Source organism: Eublepharis macularius, chromosome 11 (genome assembly GCF_028583425.1).
Source record: "Eublepharis macularius isolate TG4126 chromosome 11, MPM_Emac_v1.0, whole genome shotgun sequence".
Classification (NCBI taxonomy): Eukaryota; Metazoa; Chordata; class Lepidosauria; order Squamata; family Eublepharidae; genus Eublepharis; species Eublepharis macularius.
The window spans coordinates 69,881,883-69,902,300 of NC_072800.1; the positions used below are offsets into that span (position 1 = coordinate 69,881,883).

Sequence of the window (20,418 nt, forward strand, 5' to 3'; positions counted from 1 at the left end):
ATAAAAGTAATTTTAAAGCTAAAATATGTATATCCCACCTTTCCTTTTGCCTCAAGCTTAAACCCTTCCTCCAGCTTAAGAGCCAAGCTACAAGTGATGCCTGACACAGGTTGGACACTTGTCAGCTTCCCTCAAGTTTTGATGGGAAATGTAGGCATCCTGGTCTTGCAGCTGTAATGGAGAGCCAAGCTGCAAAACCAGGACGCCTACATTTCCCATCAAAACTTGAGGTAAACTGACAAGTGTCCAACCTGTGTCAGGCGTCACTTGTAGCTTGGCTCTAAGTGGCTCTATTGTTAGAGAAAGAATCACTTAATTGAAGGAAGGTTCCTTAGGCTGGAAGAAGGAGGCTACATGGAAGACAAATGACTCCACTCTATTTTTTTAAAAAACTCATTCCCTATTAAGTTTGCCAACGTCCAGGTGGATGGAGATCTCCTGGTGTTAAAATTGCTCTCCAGGCTACAAAGATCAGTGCTCCTAGAGAAACTGGCTGCTTTGTAGGGTGGACTCTATGTTATTATACCCCACTAAGGTCCATCCCCTCCCACTTCAGCCTTCACCCCCCAAATCTCCAGGAATTTCTCATCCTGGAGCTTGCAACTCTATTCCTTATCCTGATTTCAGAATGACTAGAAAGCAGAAATGGAATTTATTTGTGGTAAATAGTCTTGAGTTGTGTCTTAACCAATATTTGGAAGAGGACATGCCAGGATGATCCTATGTTGACGAGAAGATGCAAATTACGGCAGTGCATAAGACTGATGTTACTTCTTACCCCTCCTATAAATAGTTTTGGAACTAATTTTGAGGGGCAAAGTTCTTAACAGCTGGGGTAACTAGGCTAGCGGGGTGCTAAGTATTATAGAGCTCTTCTATCCCCCTCCCCAAAAAACATAAATAGGAGAATGAAAATGTGGGGAAATCATGGCCACTCTGAAGTACAAGCTTGCTAGTCAGTTACTGGCAACTTCTTCTGTTTTCCTCTTCTATCACACCCCACTTGTATGCCTAACTGTTTGCCCTCCAAAGAAAAGACCACCACCAAATGCTGTTACCCTCGCTTCCAGTGTTCCTGCCATCACAGTGAAGGGAAAGAGGCTGTACCAAAAAGCAGAGAATCAAAGCTTAAATCAGAGATCCATATAAAGTGCACCACCTAGACATGAAGGTCAGCCACATTCACTGTTATAGAAGACTTTATGGAAAACAAGAGACCACAGGGCTCTTGCAAGGAGTTATGGCTTGCAACCCACTGACTTAAAAATGGGGCGGGGGAGGGGAGTGGTACCTGTTTTCTCTCAGCACTTTTTCTTATTTAACTGAGTAGGGATATAGTTAACAAATTTGTTTTAACGTACATGTGACCTGCTCACAACGGGCGTTAACATATGTTAATTTAAAAGAAATATGATACTGCATACTAATAAAACATGATTCAATTGATTAAAGTTCACCTCTCGGGTAAGTTTTTTGCTTGCTTGGGGGTACTGTGTTTAATCAGCCTGGTGCAGATACAGTGAATCATCTCATTCCTCCATGCTGGAGGTGCAAGGGCCTCTTCACTGTTTGATATGGTATGGGCGTGGCCCTGATAGCCTTTGGGTGTTCCAACACTAACAACAGCTTAAGTTAGTGTAGTCATTTACCCATGAAAATAGGTAACACAATCCCCTTGGCAGAATAAAGCGGAGAAGTATATGAAGAGAACATCAGCTCTTGCAGAGAGCTGTATATTCCTGTGGCTCTCATGAAGTAATACTAAAGAGATGAAAAATATTTTTCTAAGATGCACGGAATCTCAAATAATCTTCAGTGACATAAACAGAGACCACCAGCCAAAAGTCAGAGTAAAACCAACAATAAATATTTTTATAGCACTTCTCTTTTTTGTTTAGTCTAGTACAAAATTCCTTGTAGTAAAATAGAATAGAAAGTGTGCTTCATCACTGTGACCAGGGGCAACATTTTGACAGCTTTCTTTAAGAAGCCACTATTTCTGTATAGCCACATAAGCCAGAGCAATTTCCCCTCACAACCGCAGTCTGATACAGAAGTCAAAACCGTGGATTCAACAATTTGATGTGAAATTTTATGTACTTCTTGTTTTGTCAATGATGCTTTTAGTATCCTGAAAAAATGAAGACATCTTAAATGAATGTACTTAAATGAAAATTGTCTTTTAAGCAAATTTAAAACTTGGTTTGGTTACACTGAGTCCACTAATGTACTAGCAAAACTGAGTTGCATTTAGTTGTAAAGCAGCATTGCTTCCCAAAGACACTAACAGTGCAATCCTCTGCTGAGTTACACCAGTCTAAGTCCATTGAAGTCACTGACGTAACTCTGCTTAGGACTGCACTGAAAGTGTGTCCCCCTGATTGCAGTGATATTTGTCCATGCATACCTCTAGACAGGCATGCAAATAAGAAGTTTCGAACTTCAGAGACTAGTTAAGGCAGATACACATCTAAAAATGCTACACTGAAGCACAATTATCAGTTTCTTAAAGCTTCTTGGGCTCCCTTAACAGTTGGACATTTGAGATAGCCTGTCAGATTGCCATAATTCTGATATCTACTGCTTAAATCTTTTGACCACTTGTATTTGTGCATTTTCCCTCCCATTTCTACAACAGCTACCCCCTAACCATTTACTAAACTATCCATCGAAATGAAGTCTTGAGTAGCCAACACTTGAGTTTTTATTGCTAAGAAACATATTTGTGTACTTACTACAGTACATATACATCCAACGAAGAGGAAGGTATCACTATGAAAAACATGAGAGAACTGATGCAGTGGTAGATGTGACGACAGTTTGATAAAAAAAATTAGTAACATTCAAATTTATTCTCCAGCTTTTAACAAGCATTTGGCATATTGTTATTATACAAAAAGTGTACATTCATGTAGTAAGATTTTCTCGAAGAAAATCTGTTAAGATTTAAAAATGTGCATCAATGGTTTGCCAAGAAGCAAGTGACTTGAAGCAATATACCACCAACTCCATATATTATTAGTGTCCAGTATGAGGAAAATTAACAGTAAGACAACAAGATGATCACATACAGCTCTCTCCATGTACAAAGATGCTGTTTTAATTTAGATAAGACATTTGCCTAATGCTACAGATCATATGGGAATAAGTCTTACTTCCCTGTTATTCCAACATTCACCTCAGCGACAGGCAAAAATTAAAGTGAAAGGCCAGACATTTAGACCAAAGTGCTAGAGTTATCAGGTTATGAATTCTTCACACAGCCCTACAAAGTACACAACATTCTAATTTTACGGTTGGAAAACTGAAACCCACACTATGTTCAAAATGTAAAACAACTCAAATTTACATTCATTGCTAGTGCTATTAAATCATGAGCCCTTGCTTTGTACCATTAGGCAACCACATAGTGTAATTACTAACCCATCACAGAAACTTGCAGACAATAATGAGAAGATATGACAAGTATGACAAACGTTTTTAACAGAAAGAAGTCAGAATTTCTGTTATCAAGTTCTCACACACATGCATCCATGCTTCTTATGACACATTTCTTCATTCATGAGATGCATGGGAACAGAAAACAAGGCTTACCATAATAAATTACAAATTAGTTCTCCATTAATCATGGCCGTTTCCAGACAGCTTACCTGCAGCCGCTCCATGCCGCAACGTTGCGGATCGTGCCGGGGAAAACGCGATATTTCGCGTTTTCCCCGGCACGATCCGCGACGTTGCGGCATGGAGCGGCTGCAGGTAAGCCGTCTGGAAACGGCCCATGTTGTAGGACCGCAGTCTTTATTTACAAATAAATCACATTAGAAATCCAGTCAAGAATTGGACTTGTCACTATATGTCTAGTTCAAAACTACTTTTTAAAACATGAACCTTAACTTGTGATTTGACCACATAAAAAGGAGAGTTGCCACATGACTCATCCACTACAAAATAGTCACATGGTATTTACCAGTTCTCTACATTTAGGCAGAAGTTCCAGCACCAGAGTGTGTGTCAAACAAACAATTTCTAATACCACCTCCATTGAGGACCACTATAAACAATCCTGCAGTAGTAGATTTGAGTAATCAGCAAAGGTTAAAGCTTATAGGTTTATCTCTATTTGCGTTTTCCTAAGAGGTATGGGATAGCTCCACACTATCGTGTGCAATCATTTTGGAAACAGTGACATCAGAAATCGTGCAAAAAAGCCGCCAGCATTCCATGAGTGGGGCACTATTTTTAAGACATGGGGAAACTGCCCCAGTCCCCACCACAGACATATCCTCCCCCTGCCATGGTTTTTTTTTAAAAAAAAACCCTCACTGGAATATCATTAGACTGCTGTAACAATGGGTGTAGGTTCTCTGAATTCCCAGCTTTCATATTTTAATATTTCATATTTTTAAAAGTAAGTCTCTAGCCTCTTTCCTTGCAGAGATATAAGGGAAAGGCATATCTTCACAAGGGAAAGGGCTAGGAGACTTTTCTAAAAAATGAAAGCTGGGAATTCAGAGAACCTGCTACACCTAGAGTTACAACAGTATATAATGATAGTTCTGTGCCAATTGCAAAAGCCCTGGTGGCCCAGAAGTAGGGAGGGCGGCCACTTCCAAGATGACTGGAGCTGGGAAACTGCCGAGAAACCTGCCATGTGGGGGTAACCATTGCTGCTACGCTTTATCTGCAGGCACACCAACAACAGGGAAACCATAAAATACTATTCCCATGTGGAAGACACCATAGACATGAACTTGAAATGTTAAATATCAATGTATACATGGCACCAGCTAGCAGTGAAATAGAAAATATATTAAGAGTTGTGTTGTGTTTATAAATGATACCTCATCTGTCACTCCATAGTATACTACCATCTTAAGCAAAGTTAACATGTTTTGAAACACAGTAAGTACAAAAAGTAAAAGGATGTAACTCTGCGTGAGACTGCACTGCGTCTCTGATCAAAGGTTAAGAATATTGCCAATTTGCATAGGAACTCTTCACAACGTAATGCCTTACTCCCATCATTCTCACCTTTGATACATACAGATTAGAATTTCTCCACCAGGACAACATTCAATGAAGTAACACAGACACCCTGGAATTCTCCTCTCCTTTCTAGATAGAAAGCATTTTTCACACTATAGGCGACAAAGGTATCCCCCAAAGAAGGGGCTGATAGGCCTCTCTGTTCTGTTAATGTTTTCCACAAACGAATAGTTCAGTGGGAACATATTACTATTTTCTTCTCACTTTAATTATGTCAAAGCCTGTTCAGCAGTTAATTTTTCCACAGGAGTTGGAAGCCAGCCTCACACTTGCGCACTTCGTCCCCTTCAAAGGGGATGGAAGCAAATGATCAAAAGATCCCACACTGCAAATAATCACACAATCTTTCATTTCATCATTTGTTAGGACCCACCGAAGCAAAAAAATGTAAGAGTTTGAAGTCTGTTCTTGATTTACCCTGAAGAATTTCAACAGACCTTCGGTGAGGGTAGTTAAAAGCAGACGTATAAGCATGCTCTCACATTATATTTAACAAGGAACTCTAATCAAAAATGCAACAGCAGCAAACTATAGTATGTGATGAAATATTATACTGTCAACGCTGACTCAGTTCAGATATCGTGTTTGTTTGGTGACCAGAAACACCCAGTAGGTTCACAGGTCTCTTTTGCTTTTGTGAACATTCACTTCTTCGTTTAGAATTACCTATGAGCTGTGTGTTACACCTGACCTGGAACCACCATAGCAAACCAAAGACTGAAGCCTCCGTCTAAACTTTTAATCTCCAGTTTTGAAGCCAACTATTGTAATGTAACAGTGGTTATAGTTACACAGTTCATATGCACTATTGCAAGTTGTCCAGCAATTAAAGAAAGCAAGAACAATCAAGAGAGGGTGGAGCGTACAAGCCAATGGAATACCAACTAGGAAGCACAGCATCTGAACTGGATCGCTGAGAATTTGATTTTATAATCCTAAAAAACCAAAACTAAGTTCTACTCTTCCATGTAATACAGATATGTTACAACTATATGCTATCTAAACAGTTCTCCAAGTAAATCTACTATAAGGATTTGTTATATTAATTTCCCCATAAAGATTCCAGTTTTAGTTATATTAAACTAAGCCAAATAACTAACAAAAAATATGACTCATGTTTTTAAAAGAGCCATGCTAAAAACAAATCTGATACTGATGCTGGTTGGGAAGCCAGAGATCTTGACAGACATTTGCGCTCACCACTTTCAATGCGGTTCAGTTGATCACTGTAGAGACTAAATTAAGAGCCTCGGTGTTATACTGGATCCAGCACTGCTGCTAGTTAATAAGGCTGCAAATAAAATGTCTTCTACAAACTCAGTCTACTTTGACACAGTCAAATTGACCACCTGGATCCACACCATGATAACATCAAGACTAGACTACTGTAATGCACTCTACAAAGGTCTCCTCTCAAAGTCAACTTGGAGAGTTCAGCTGGCGCAGAATGTCGCAGCTCAACTATTACCAGGAGCTAGATGGGACATGCATTCTGCAGTCACCTTATTGTCTACCTATCATTTACCAGGCTCAGTTCAAAGCACTGGCTATCACATACAAAGCCCTTCATGGCCTTGATCTCTCATATCTACAGAACCGCCTCTCCCTATGTTCTGTCGCGGCAGCTTCGCTCATCTGAACAGGGCCTTCGGCAAGTGCCACCCTGCAATTGGGCAAAATCAACAGCTGCCTGGACATGCTCATTCTCTGTGGTGTCTCTCACGTTATGGAATGCCCTACCTGAAGAGGTCAGAAAAGCTCCCACTCTCCTGGTTTTCCACAAACTATGCAAAACCAAATCATTCAAGAGGGCTTTTAGTAATAGTAAGGAAATGGTTCAGAAAGAAGCTTTTGTAAAAGGGTAGGGACTGTAGACTATACTGCTGTATACTGTCTGTTGCTGTAAGCATGCTCCTACTGGGTAATTTCCACATTGCTTAATATGTTGTGTTAAAATGCTTATAATTTGTTTCAGCTGTGTATCAAATTTCTGCTTTTTTAAAAATTTCTGTAATGCGTATTGAATCTCTCAGGCACTGACTGTATTGACTTACACTGTGTAATCTGCCTTGAGTCTCAGAGAGAAAAGCAGACTATATATAAGGTAAATAAAAAAAATGCTAGTGAACAGTTCCAATGTAGATCAGTGAGATGTATTATTCTATGGATGCCAGATAATGAAGTACATAGAACAGTGAAAAAACTCCTTTTGTCAATGAAATAATATACAACTTTTCAGACTAAAAGGCCGCCTTACCAAGCACAGTAGAAAGACAGCCACTACTCTTCTATGAAAAGACCTCAAAGACCGTATATGAACTTGAAAGCTTACATTCTCTCTCAAACAGAAGCAGGTTCAGTGAAATATCATCTTACCTACTTTGTACGCCTCAACTCCAAAGGATTCATTATGGTTTACCATGCTAATGATAGGTGGATTATACGAATAGTCTCAGTGCCTGGAATTCCACAGCTTCCATGACTACTGAGAAATAATTCTCATAGTTTTTTTTCTCTCTCATTCCCTTTCCAACTTTAACATTTTGAAGAAGGAGGAGATCTTTATTCTTTGTCAGTTGGAAATATCTTTGACCAAAAAAAGCACTACAAGTATCATGAATGGTGAAATGTAACCTGTTACAACTTTCCAACTCTGGACTAAACACACAGAAGACACTTTGTCCTTACCTAACCTAGCTGTGCAAAAAAATTAGAACATAACGCAGAAGTGATTTAACAATACTATAATACCACATGTGGCACTGTTATATCAATGCACTAGGGTGTAAATCAAGGACAGACTAGGAGATTAAAGGCTGTCCTCTCATACTCACAATTTTTTAAATAAAAGTGTTATTCTCAGGGACACACTCACTCTGTTGCAATATGCTTTTCTACATATCATGCATTCTATTATATAGCACAAGATAATGACACTTCCACATCTCAAGCTTACATGCAGAGGAGATAAAAACTTTCACATACCATATGCTCCATATAAACACAGACACAGCATGACACTCCAGCATGCTTCAGTCTATCGGAAGCCCTCATAACAATTCTGAATAAGAGAAGTCACCTTTGATGTCTAGTGGGGAGTAAACAGACAGCACTGGCAGAGGTTTAATACTATTAGTACTATTAATACGGACAGCCTAGGATAAGGGGTTGAAACAGGGGCCTTTCTGAGGCCAGGGTATTAGTCTGAACATGCAGTGCCACCATAAGGCACTTATAAAAATATACAACTTTCCAAACTAAAGATTCACATGGCAACTTCCCAGCAAGAACTCTGGAGGGCCAGGGGGAAGAATATACAAAAACCCCTACAGACCTGAAGGCTGGAAACTGCTGGAGTTGGCCTGTAAAAAGGAGAGGAGGAAAGAGGAGGGCGATATGCATGCACACACACCAGAGGGAGGGGGGAAATGGGAAAGTGTCATGATAACTGGGAAAGAGGCTGCCCTCTCTCCTCCCTCTCCCCCCATCAGATCAATGGGACAAAGGGAAAGTGGGGGGGGGAGATTGGGGGGCTGCCTCTTTCAATATCAACGATTTCCGAGATAGGAAAGACACCCCTCCCCCAGTTCTTCCTCTCTTTGTTAACATTTGCAGGGGAGGGTTAAAAAAAAAAGTCTCCCAAATCGGTATAAGCGAGCCCCCACCTCTCGTTGTCGGTCTCTAAAGTGGCGCCGGGCTCAAATCCTGCTCCCCACCCCATCCTGGGTTACTCTGGCTCTCTTTCTCCTCACGCCACATCCAGAGCTCGGGATGTGGAAGGAGCGGGAAGGAATCCATGAGGCGGCAGCAACAAACTTTTGTTGCCGTTGTTTCCCGCCTCCTTTTCTTCCCTCTCCCCCCTCTCCGTCAGAAGCGGCGCCTCCCGCTCGAGGGCTACGGGCGGCCGCCAACGACATCCAGCGCCCAAGCCCGGGCAGGAAGGGAAGAGCGAGGGAGGCAGGGATGGGGCGGCCATTAAAGGCGCTCCAGCCCAAGCCGTTCCCCACGGCACGGCGGCGGCAACCGCCCCGGCTGGTCGGGTCGCTCTCCCTCGCCGCAGCGGAGGAGCGCTCTCCCCTCTCTCAGCCCCCGTCACACCACGCTCAGGAGCCGCCCTTCGGCTTTCCCCACGCCCGCCTTCGTCGTTGCCGCTTCGCCTCTGCGTCTCCCTACCTGGTTGCAGCTCTGGGCGCCTTCGGCTGGCTGAGCGTCTTCATCTCCCCCGGGTGGTCCCGCTGCCCAACGGGTCGCCATTATTTCATCGCCCAATTACAAAGGAAGAGTAAATCCGCGGGAGTCCACATTGGCGGGAGGGGGGGGGCACCAAACAAACAGGAGGGGACAAAAGAGAGGAAGAAACCAAAAAAAAGCAGTTTTCCACATGCGCTCCCTTCCCCCTTCTCCAAAAGAAAAAAAGAAAAATACCTCTCAAAAGAAAAGCAAAAGAAGATAGCCACCTCCTAAGAACAAGAGGGGAAAAACACAAATCCGAGCCAAGTCCCGTCTCCACAATGGGGTCCTTGGAAGGGGAGAAAAACGGATTCCTCCCACTCTTCAAGAAGCTGCCATGAGAGAGAAAAGAAGATCCTGCCGGACTTTTCCGCTCAACTCCGCAGCGTCCCCCTTTCCCGCCGGCAGGGAGAGGAAAGGAGGCAAGAAGACATGTCAATGGCCCCGGGAAAAGCCACCGCCACCGCGCCTGCTGCTGCCGCCGCCTCCTGTCCCTTGTTAGGCTAATTGCGCTGGCTCGTCATCTTCCTCTTCCTCCTCTCCAAAGCCCTAGACAGAGGGAGGAGAGGGCGGAGAAGGGAAGCGCCTGCCACTGCAGCCGCCTCCATACACACTCATATCACAGGAAAATGAAGGCGGGGGGGGGGGGTTAGCCAGGGGTGGAGAAAAAGCACCGATCTGCCCTCCTTACCGCCGAGATTTCCCTTTCAGACACCGGAAGAAAGAGCGAGATGCAGCCCAGGTTGTAGAAAGGATCCCTTCAAAGAGTCTGGAATCTGGAAAAAAACTTTTCAAGCTCCCATCAGACACAGATATAAGTCCCGCTGGGGGGCTGTTTGACATGGGGGGGGGGAGTCCCAGCTGTTAATATCAGAGCCTCTCAAGCTGGAAGGTCCTCACGAAACAGGCTTTTCTCCCGATTAAAACAGAACCAGGATAGAAGTGCAAGAAGCCTCTTAACGCACAAACAGTTTCATTTATGTCATTTGTAGTCCGCCTTTTTCACGGAGACAGATGGATTACACAGGGTGACAGTACAGTTTCAAAGATGTAATACATGCAAATTTACAAAGATTTAAAAACCAGCAGAAATCCAGTAAAGAGTTGACATGCTGAAACAGAGCATAAGCAAACACAGGAACATGTTGGATCATATGTACATACAGATAGTACATAGTAGCAAAGTCTATAGTCCCTGCCCTGTCATCTTTTTGAGGCCATTTCCTTATAGCCCTCGTTTCTAGGGCTACAGAGTGCTTCACACACCCTCATTATGAGTTTGACGAAGCGAACTCTGACTCACCAAAAGCTCACGCTGGAATAAATGTTGCTAAATTTCAAGAGTCACTGGTGTGTTTTCTTACTTTTAAAACGTAGAAGTTTGAACACCTTTCGGCAGAAACTTTTTCGTCATGCAGAGGCCGTTATGCGGGCGAAAGGCTTTGCTCTGAATATTTGAATCCTTCGGGATACTCTTTTTAACCACCGAACGAGAGCTTTTTATTTCCTTTCCCGAACCAGCCTCCCATTCCTCCCCGAGGCAGCACACGCCTGGCTCCTCCGATTTTCCAAACAAACGCTTCGGGCCAGCGTGTGTACACATTAGAAACAGCTTGCTCTGCTTTATCCTGAGAGGATCAGCCACTCGTGACGGCTAGCAAATAGATTTTTTAAAAATCAAGACCCCCCCACACACACACACACAATCACACACACGGGGTCCCTTTAATCGTCCCATTGCCCCAGGCAATCGCGGTGATGCCAGCTGCACCCATGTCTGGCTGCCAGCTGGGCGCTGCGTCCTCTAGCTGCTAATTTTTGGAGGAAGGGGGGGGGAGGTTAAAACAATTTTATTTACTATGCTCCCCTATACGAGGCATGATTTTCCCAAGCAAATTTCCTTTCTGAGTTCATGGGGGAGGGGAGGGGAGCTGGGAGCGAGAGGCTCCCTCCATTGTTTGCCACGCACAAGTCCAGTAAATCTCTTTTCAAACCGAGACGAGCCAGGCGCTAGTTATGGAGCGGGGGGGGGGGGCTCCCCTAAAACTTTTTAGTATCTGAAGAAGGGAGCTCTGACTCTGGAAAGCCTCCTGAAAATCGTGCGATCTCTAAGATGCCACTAGACTTAAATCCTGCTATTCCCCTAAAACTAAACTTTGCACCAGGGCTCCACCCAAGCTTGACACCGAGGCAACCCCATAGCGGATGAAACCGAGCAGTTCCCGGTTCCTCTAGTTTGGTTACCAATAGGAACCAGGCAGCCAAGAGCTCCTACTCTGAAAGAGTTCCCGCGCTTCAGCGCTACAGCACAAGAAACCGCAGAGACAGTCTGTGGAGACTTTATTCCCGCCCCAAATCCCCGCAGGCCAACGGCTAGCAGAAAACATTAACGCAGACCCGCCTCTCGTTCCCTCCTCCTCACTCCGAGCTACAAAAACAATACCCAGAAGCTAGGAAAGCTCAGACGTTTCTCGTTACTGTTCGGAAAAGGCTGATTACAAATTTCACGCACGGAATGAGGAGGCGACAGAGTGCTTTGGGAAATAATTCAAAAGCATTACACCTTTCAGCATGGACTCAGAAATCCAGAGCAACACCAAGTCATATAAACCAAGAAGGGAAAAAGAAAAGAGCTTTGACTCTGGAAAAGAGATACCCTTAAAATTTTGTTGGTCTCTAAGGTGCCACTGGACTCAAATCCTGCTGTTCTACTGCAGACCAACATGGCTACCTACCTGAAACTATCATATAAACATGGACTATCAACTGGGAGCCAGTTCACAATACCCCCAGTCTAGAAATACTGTCTTCACAAATCAACAGGCTTTATAATGTGGTGGAGGCATATACTTATATATGTCTGTCAGTGTGGATGCCTCCACCACAGGTATGAAGTATATATATTAGTATTTGCTGTATGGATTTGAAGAAACTTTGCACTTTTTTAGCTATAAAAGAACTTACACCCACATCACTGTAGAAGCAGTGGAGAGTATACATGGGCTGACTAGTAGTAAATAATTCAATATGTTTCATTTATTGCCCACCTTTTCCATTGAGACTCAGGTTGAATTACAGAATTAGAAAACAATACAATAAAGACCAGTATAATACATATAACAAACAAGTCAATAAAACTGAATTACACAATTGGAGAACCACAAAATGAAAACAGTAGAATACATCCAATAAACGATTTCACAATGCCAAACATTTCACAGACAGTCAAAACTACAACCCTATTCCTTTTATAAAAAGGGCCCTCCAGCACAATTCCATTTGCAAATCAGAGGTTGTGTAAAATTGTTCTTCAGAGAGGAGAAAAAGTCCATACACAGGGACAGCCAATTCCAGGTTTGAGGAGGCTGGCAAAGAGTGCCAGGGGCTCTCCTACTCTGCCCACCACCAGGCCCCCTGCTCCTGCCTCTCCTCCAGCCTGTCCAGTTCTAGGTTTGCCACTGCCAGCCTAGTGCTGGCAACAGGCAGGAGACTTGGTGGAGGGAAAGACACCTGATAAAACAGTGTAGCATGACATCATTACTGGCGGCATAATCGGAAGTGGCATCACCACAAAGCTCTAGGATTTCCCCAACATTCTTTGGTAAAAGATGTCACATCTGAGTTCTAACTGGAAGCAATGTTGTGACATTGTACAGCATGTCCCCCCCCCATTTATCCCCACCACCACCACCACCACCACCACCACCACCACTCCATAGAGCACCAGCAGGACATCTGTCAGTTCTACAGCTCACCCACATTCCCCCCACCTGCCTATGCATTCTTTCCCCCACCAGCTTGTGAGCTCTCCCACTGCCTGTGCTCATAGCCATCTGCATACCATTTTTCCAATGGTGCTGGTCAGCACATGCAACCAGTAGTACAGACAGCAGCGTGATCATGAGTAGGTGATAGAAAGGACTCCAGCCCTACACACAGGACGATAATCCCTTTGCTTGGATGTCCATGATGGTGGAAAGCGGCACCAAATCAGATTACTTATGATGACCTGATAAGGTTTTCAAGGCAAAAGACATTCAGAGGAGGTTTGCCATTGTCTGCCTCATGACCCTGGTCTTTCTTGGTGGGCTCCCATTCAATTACTAACCAGGGCCGACCCTGGTTGGCTTCAAGAGCTGACAAGAGTGGGTGAGCCTATGTCATCCAGATCCTGGTTAGGAGGTCTATCAGGGCCCACTATAATGAACTTAGCACATTGATTGAATGGGAGTTATTTTATGTTTATTTACAAAATCTGTACCCTGCCTTTCTGCCCCAGGAAGGCCACCAAGTGGGTTGCCAGTTCAGATTTGAGAAATTCCTGGAAATTTGAGGTGGAGACTCAAATTTGGGTAGACTTGCTCAGTGCAGGGGAACAGCAACATCAGTGATGTTGCTATGTCACTTCCAGATAAAACCCCAAAGTGGCAAAAGGGTACTCTAGGAATTGTCAGAAACTCTATGGTAACCCCAGAGTTGCTGCCAATTAGAGCTACCCATTTCATTTCCTAGTTTTATTCAGAAGTAAAGTACCAATGTCAGTAACATCACTGTTTTTTTGTGGCAGGCTACGGGGTTTGCTGGCAGGAGGCCTCCCATTATAGTGGGAGGCCTGGCAATCCCTAGACCCAACCATTGACAACCCTATTGCAAGAAATAAAGACATGTGATAAATTAGTGCATACATCTTCCCCTTTCAGATTTTAAAGTGGAAATAAACCAAGTCAGTCTACAGCCCATCAAGCAGCTGCTATGGGGACACACAGCGGGAAGCCTTCATTTCTTCCTGGAGACTTGCAATAGCCTGGCACTACTGTCCGGCCATTTCACAGAAGCAAAGCCAGCCAACGGAAAGATTGAGGAGGACTATGGCTGCCGAGTGGAAAAAATGGACCTCACTCAAATAAAGGTGTGCTTAGATTTAATCAGAACTAGTTCCAGCTTTTTAGAAATCCTTCTCTTAAATATAATAAACTGCAGAGTGGGGAGATTAAAATTCATAAAATAGAGATCTGCATTTTTTTCCCTAGCAGATTTTAGACCACAGTTTTTACCGGGTAGACAAGCTTTGGAAGGCAAAATAATTCACTTCATGACCTTTTCCCAATCAGGCAGTCTGCTTCATCTGCTTTAATTAGTACTACAAAAAGAATATATGTAATCGTGTGACTTTGGGAGAGACAACTTGCTTTATGTTTCTCCAGGAGCCAAGCAGAATGCTGTAATCACACAAAAACACAACTTTTGCCCAAAGGAAGAATAAAGCCTAATTTACATATGCCACTTAAAGTTCTTCAGAGCATTTCACTCTCCCCACTGGCAAGTCTATGTGAAAAAGGGCAGTTTTTCAGCACAATCCAGTGTGTTTCTACTCTCCCAAGTTCCACTGTTTTCAGTAGAGCCATCTCCCAGGTTAAGATACATATGTCTGAAGCCACAAATGCACTTGTACTAGTTCCCAAATCTCCAGGAGTTTCCCAGACCAGAGCTGGCATACCTAAATTGCTCAGGAAAATTAAGTAAAGCCTCTTTTATACAACCATATCAACACCCCCATATAGAGCAAACTGACTGATCACAATATCCATTTTTCCCCTTTCTCTGTGGCTCATTATACCAATTACAAACAATACATATGTATACCATGGTCTTAGAAACTGGAGTTAGATGTGTAGGTTACACAATCTAAGACTCAACTCATTTTGCCAAAAGACTTCAACACCATTCTCCATCTATCATTCCTATTAGAAGGGGCCATGCCGAATTAACCATTTTTGCCTGAGGTTTTGTTGTTGTTGGTGTACCCGACATAGTGCTAGACTGTAGCTGAATCTCTTGATCCACTAAAAATTTTTACAGATGTACACTGGATGCAAACTGCTGTTTCAGAGTATCTGTAGAACCTCTACTTGCTTTTTATTTCTGTTTCTGGCAGAAGACTTGTGCTTTGAGCAGTTGTTTTACAGGCAGGAATTCAAGAACAGCTTTCCTTGCCCTGCAAATTATTTTTATTGATTGATTGGATTGGATTGGATTGGATTTATACCCCGCCCTCCCCACAAATGGGCTCAGGGCGGCTCACAACATCCTTAACATACAATAAATTAATCATTAACTAAAAAATCAGTAGCAATCTTAAAACAGTCGTTAAAATAGTCCAGACGCCTTATACATAGGCTACTTAAATAAACAATCGGGAGTCTGCATATAGGCCATAACATATGGGTATAACAAATGGCCGAGGGCAGTCACAGAAAAGGTGGTGATCTTAGGTGGAATAAGGGGGGACACCCGCTGGTCCTCAACCAAAGGCCTGGCAGAACATCTCCGTTTTACAGGCCCCACAGAATTGTAACAGGTCCCGCAGGGCCCGGATCTCCAGCAGGAGAGCATTCCACCAGGCCAGGGCCAGGGCAGAAAAAGCCCTGGCTCTGGTCGAGGTCAGCCGAATGTCCTTCGGACCAGGGGGAGTTGCTTGTCTGCAGAGCACAATGCCAGGAGACGCAATGGGAGGGTTGCCCTGCAGGGGACATAAATTAGAGTTGCCATCTTGTACAGTGGCCTATTTAGTGGTCTTGTTAATATCTATTGGCTTGGCAGCAAAGACCAGGTGGTGTTATTTAGTGCCATGCCATGAAAAGTTTCAACAACCCATTTCCACATATTAGACTTCTGTTAAAGGGACAGAACATTTTTTTTCTCCTGGCAAGTTGGCAAGCCTGTCTGCAACACACATGGAGTACTGCTTGCTGCAAAGAGAGTGGGCAAAAGGAACAAACGGGAAGGAATCTGTGGAAGTAAGACTGCTGCAGCAGCATCTCCTGATTAATTGGAAAAGGGACAGCCCAAAGATCCAGACTGCAACTGTACTTGCTCTTACCTAATCCAGTTTATGTTGACTATAATAATTCTCTTCATTTAGGAAGCTTTTGCACTGCTTCTTAGTCAGGTAGCCAATCATTGATCGACACGCAAGACTATGTAAGAATGTTCATGCTGGGAGTGAGACCAAAGCAGAAATTATTTGGCGAGTTTCAGTGATTCTTCTTTGTGCAGAAGAAGAAAAGTTTGCACAGAGGCTCAGCTGTGTGGATTAGTATATCTAATGAACAGAATAGGCCTTCAGTTTCAGCTCCCCATGGTTGCCCCAAAACTGTTTGGCTATGCAGATTGCCGCACACAAAGATAAAATGGGCTTTTGAACTGACAGAGATTAAAGCACCAAGCATAATGTGTGGCATTCATAACAGGAATAAATTAATGATTAATTGCCTCTCTGCACCAGTTTTATGTCAATATGCAATAGGCTCTGGATTTAAAAAGCTGCACACCAGAAGTGCAGTCACAAGAATAACAGTACCTCTTAAGTGAGAGTAGCTCCGGTGGGGCCTGGCGATCTCCCGGAATTACAGCTGATCTCCAGACTTGCTACAGAGATCAATTCCCCTGGAAAGGAGCAGCTTTGGAGGGTAGACTTAATGGCAGTATACCCCACTGAGGTCCTTCTCCTCCTCAAACCCCACTTTCTCCAGGCTCCACCCCCCAAATCTTCAGGAATTTCCCAAACTGGAGTGGGCAACCCGGGGGGGGGTGTATTGAGACGCATTCAGATGGTCTCACCATTGCTGAACTGTTGTTGACACAAGATAGTGTTCTGTATTTTCTAAAACTGGTTTAAGTAGTAATCTTTTATGCACTTATTCAGGAATAAGGAGTCCGAACTGTTGTAAATGCCCATATAGCTGTTCTTTAAAAGCAGCAGAGCAATTACCAGCTAGTTGTGTTGAGGTTTGTGCCATGAACACTGTGTGGGCTAATTTCTGCATAACAAACATTTGTTAAAAGGTTGGGAGAAGGCGTACCATTTTTCCTTGGCCATTAGGTGACCCTAGACATTGCTTGTGGCTGCTTCACAAATTATTGATGTGATGTTTACTTGTGGCAGATTTTAAAGTGTAATGTTTGAAGCACGTGCGTGCTATGAGCACCAAAAACCCAGCATAGTGTTGTAGAGAGTTGGTCTAGGTCTGGGAGACCTAGGTTTGAATCACCTTCCAACTCTGCCACAGAAACATGCTGGGTTACCACAGGTGAGCAGCTCTCTCTCAGCCGAACCAGCCTCGCAGAGTTGTTGTGTGAGGATAAAATAGAGTAGGAAGAGAATGACATTGTAAACTAATTTGGGAATCCTCCGGCGAGAAAAGGGGGGATACAAATAAATACATGGTATGTATACAACAGGGAAGAAAATATTATGCACATTATGGCTTTAGTAGCTCTTATCTGACATGGAAAGCACTGGCCTACATTAGCAAACTAGTGTCCTTTTGGACTTATTGCTGTTCAAGTTTATTGCTATATGAACAAGGGCTAGACTCTTTCCTTTAAAAATGAAAACATAAGATTCTCTTGTTGCTAATGCGGAAGTACCTTAGAGACGCTACAGCCTCTGCCCACCTCAGTGTTTTAGCAAAACTGCCTTCAGTTGCACTCTGCCATCTGCAGGAGCAGAAGGGATTAATTTGAATTTTTTGGCAGCCCCTGCTGCCTTTCTGCAATCAGGAAATAATAAATATGGGGTGGGGGGGGGATCTTGATAAAAGCATATTGTAAGCCTTTTTATTTAGAATGGCTGTTTTATTCTGTTTGTTTATGTATTTGCTTTTATAAAAGGGGGGGCGGGAATTAAAGAAGTGACAGAAAATGTTTGCTGGTGTACAGTCACAATCTGTTTATACTAAGCCGTGCTGATCTCTTTTTCTCCATACAGCTCTGTATATATCAAGTACAAGAATAATAAACACGTCACATCAGTTTTGAAATTGCCAGACACTTTCAAAACAGTAAAAAAGCCCCAATGTTTGCAAATATATAAGCGTATTTCTAATTTAAGTCTTTTCCATTGAATCCGCAATTGCTGACCCTCCAAGCCCCCTTTCTCTACCAGCAGCATACAGCCCCTGCTCTCTCCTGGGTGTTTTTATATAGGTTTATCTCCCCTGCCCCCATTCTCAAGTCTGTGCTGTTTTCATGGGGGCAGGGGAGAGAAAGAAAGGGTTAGCAGCAACCTCAAGGTGAGATCTGGTGAAACAGAAGTCCTGGTGTGATGTCACATCCTTGCTCCCTCCCCTTCCCAAACTTCACCCTCATCAGGAACTTCCCCCAAATCTCCAAGAATTTCCCAAGCCAGAATTGGCAACCCTAGTCATAATAGGGCTGCCATCCTCCACCTGGGACTGGAGATCTTCCAGAATTATAACTGATCCCCAGGCAACAATGGGTTGCCCTGGAGAAAATAGCAGCTTTGGAAAGTGTGGATTCTCGAAAGCTTATGCTACAATAAAATTGGTTAGTCTTAAAGGTGCTACTGGACTCTTTTTGATTTTGCTACCACAGACTAACACGGCTAACTCCTCTGCATCTGTGGATTCTATGGCATTATACCCAACTGAGATCCCTTCCCTCCCCAAATCTATTTACAGACTTTTCCTCCATTAAGTTCTCTAGGCTCCTTTAAAGACATCTGTCTTCCGCAATCTTGCTTCTAGGACCTTTTCCTAGCAATCTTTCTTTATCATACCTTTATCTCTAGGCTCTGAATAAGGATTCCTTTGGCCTCCATTTTCCTCCCGTTCCTCCTTTCCATCAGGTCCTACTTCTTTGCCTAGTCCCTGTTTTGTCCTGGTTCTTCAGCCAACAAAAATACTGCACAAAATACATATTTATCTAGGGTTGCCAGCTGGCCTGGAGAAAAAAATTCTTGTCCCTTTAAGAAAGGTGTAATGAGAGTTTACTTACCTCTCATTACCAATGTTATTTGCTATGAAATGTTCCCATTGCCCACTTCCACATATTAAGCTTCTAGGGATAAGACATTTTCTCTGGAACAACTGAAAACCTTACATTTATTACAGATGTTAAAGAAATGCTGTAACTGTAGTCATATCATATGCAGACTTGACTGTGTGTAAGCACCTGTGTGCAATGGTAGTTAATTCCCAGTAAACATGCAGAGGCTACAGGGATGTTATAACCCACTATAATATAAGTAATATTAGGGCTTAACTGATGACAAAGTCTCTCGTTGACTTAAATGGAAGTAAGATTTCACCCAACAGCGTTATTTAATTACTTCTGTTTGCAACAGAATACACAATGACAATCAATATAAGTGCATCAAAAGTGTTCAGATGTGCTCATCAGGCAGTTGCTACTGATATACTATATACCATAGTAAATCAATTTAGTGTCATAATTAATGATTTAATGATGTTTTGTTGACAATCATCAATGTTCTCTTTTTTGAAAGCGCTGGAGGCCCATTTGTTCAGGTAGCCTCAGTAGCTGTAAGTAATACTTTTGCCAGTCTCCCTTGCTCTCTCTGTACAAGTTGTTGCAGCTAAAGCCAGTTGATTCATAGGAACCGACTTATTGTGGCATCATCTTTTTTTTAAAAAAACTTACTTCATCTTAGATACTCAAAACAGATTGGCTTCATGCAAACAGTGCATTTCCTTAGCTGATCATGTTACCTATCTGTTAAGAGAAGGAATTTCTCTTCACTGTGGCTGCAGCAGGGAGGTAGAGCTGTGGCGCAGTGATTGAGCATCTACCTGGTATGCAGGTCTCAGGTTCAGTCCCTGGCATCTCCAGTTAAAAAGATCTGGTAGTTGGTGATAGGAAAGAATGATACTCTGGAGTTCCCTTGCCAGCTGGCGTGGATGGTGCTTGATGATCTGATTCATTGTAAGGTGGCTATGGTGTTGGAGTAAGATGGGAGACTCAGGTTCAGATCCCTACCCTGCTACGGAAGCTGGCTGAATAACTTTGGGCCACTTACACAGCCTAACCTACTTCACAGGGTTGTTGTGAAATTAAACAGGGCATTCCTATGCAGGGTTACTCTCTTCTAAGCCCATGGGTTTAGGTAAGCAGCTTTGGGTTCCTACTGGGGAGAAAGTCAGGGCATAAATGAACCAAATAAATAAATTTGTTTCATGTGAATTCGCTCTATTTTCTCCCAATAGCAGCTGAGCACCTGAGAGACAACTAGATTCTAATAAAATCAGTATATATTCTTTCCTTTGAAAGTAACTATGGCTATTTTCACATGTGTTGGCTATGCTAATGCATTTTCAATGC

The 20,418-nt window shown here is 43.1% G+C and overlaps 1 protein-coding gene across 1 annotated transcript in view; it reads right to left on the reverse strand.

The window, feature by feature from the left end:
- ARHGAP21 (Rho GTPase activating protein 21) overlaps positions 1-9,848 on the reverse strand; it is a 148,101-nt gene extending 138,253 nt beyond the window's left edge. The window contains exon 1 of the mRNA XM_054991092.1: positions 9,220-9,848. Coding sequence (XP_054847067.1) covers positions 9,220-9,300 — 81 coding nt within the window. The 5' untranslated portion in view covers positions 9,301-9,848. The remainder of the gene's footprint in view (positions 1-9,219) is intronic.
- Between the last annotated feature and the right edge of the window lie 10,570 nt (positions 9,849-20,418).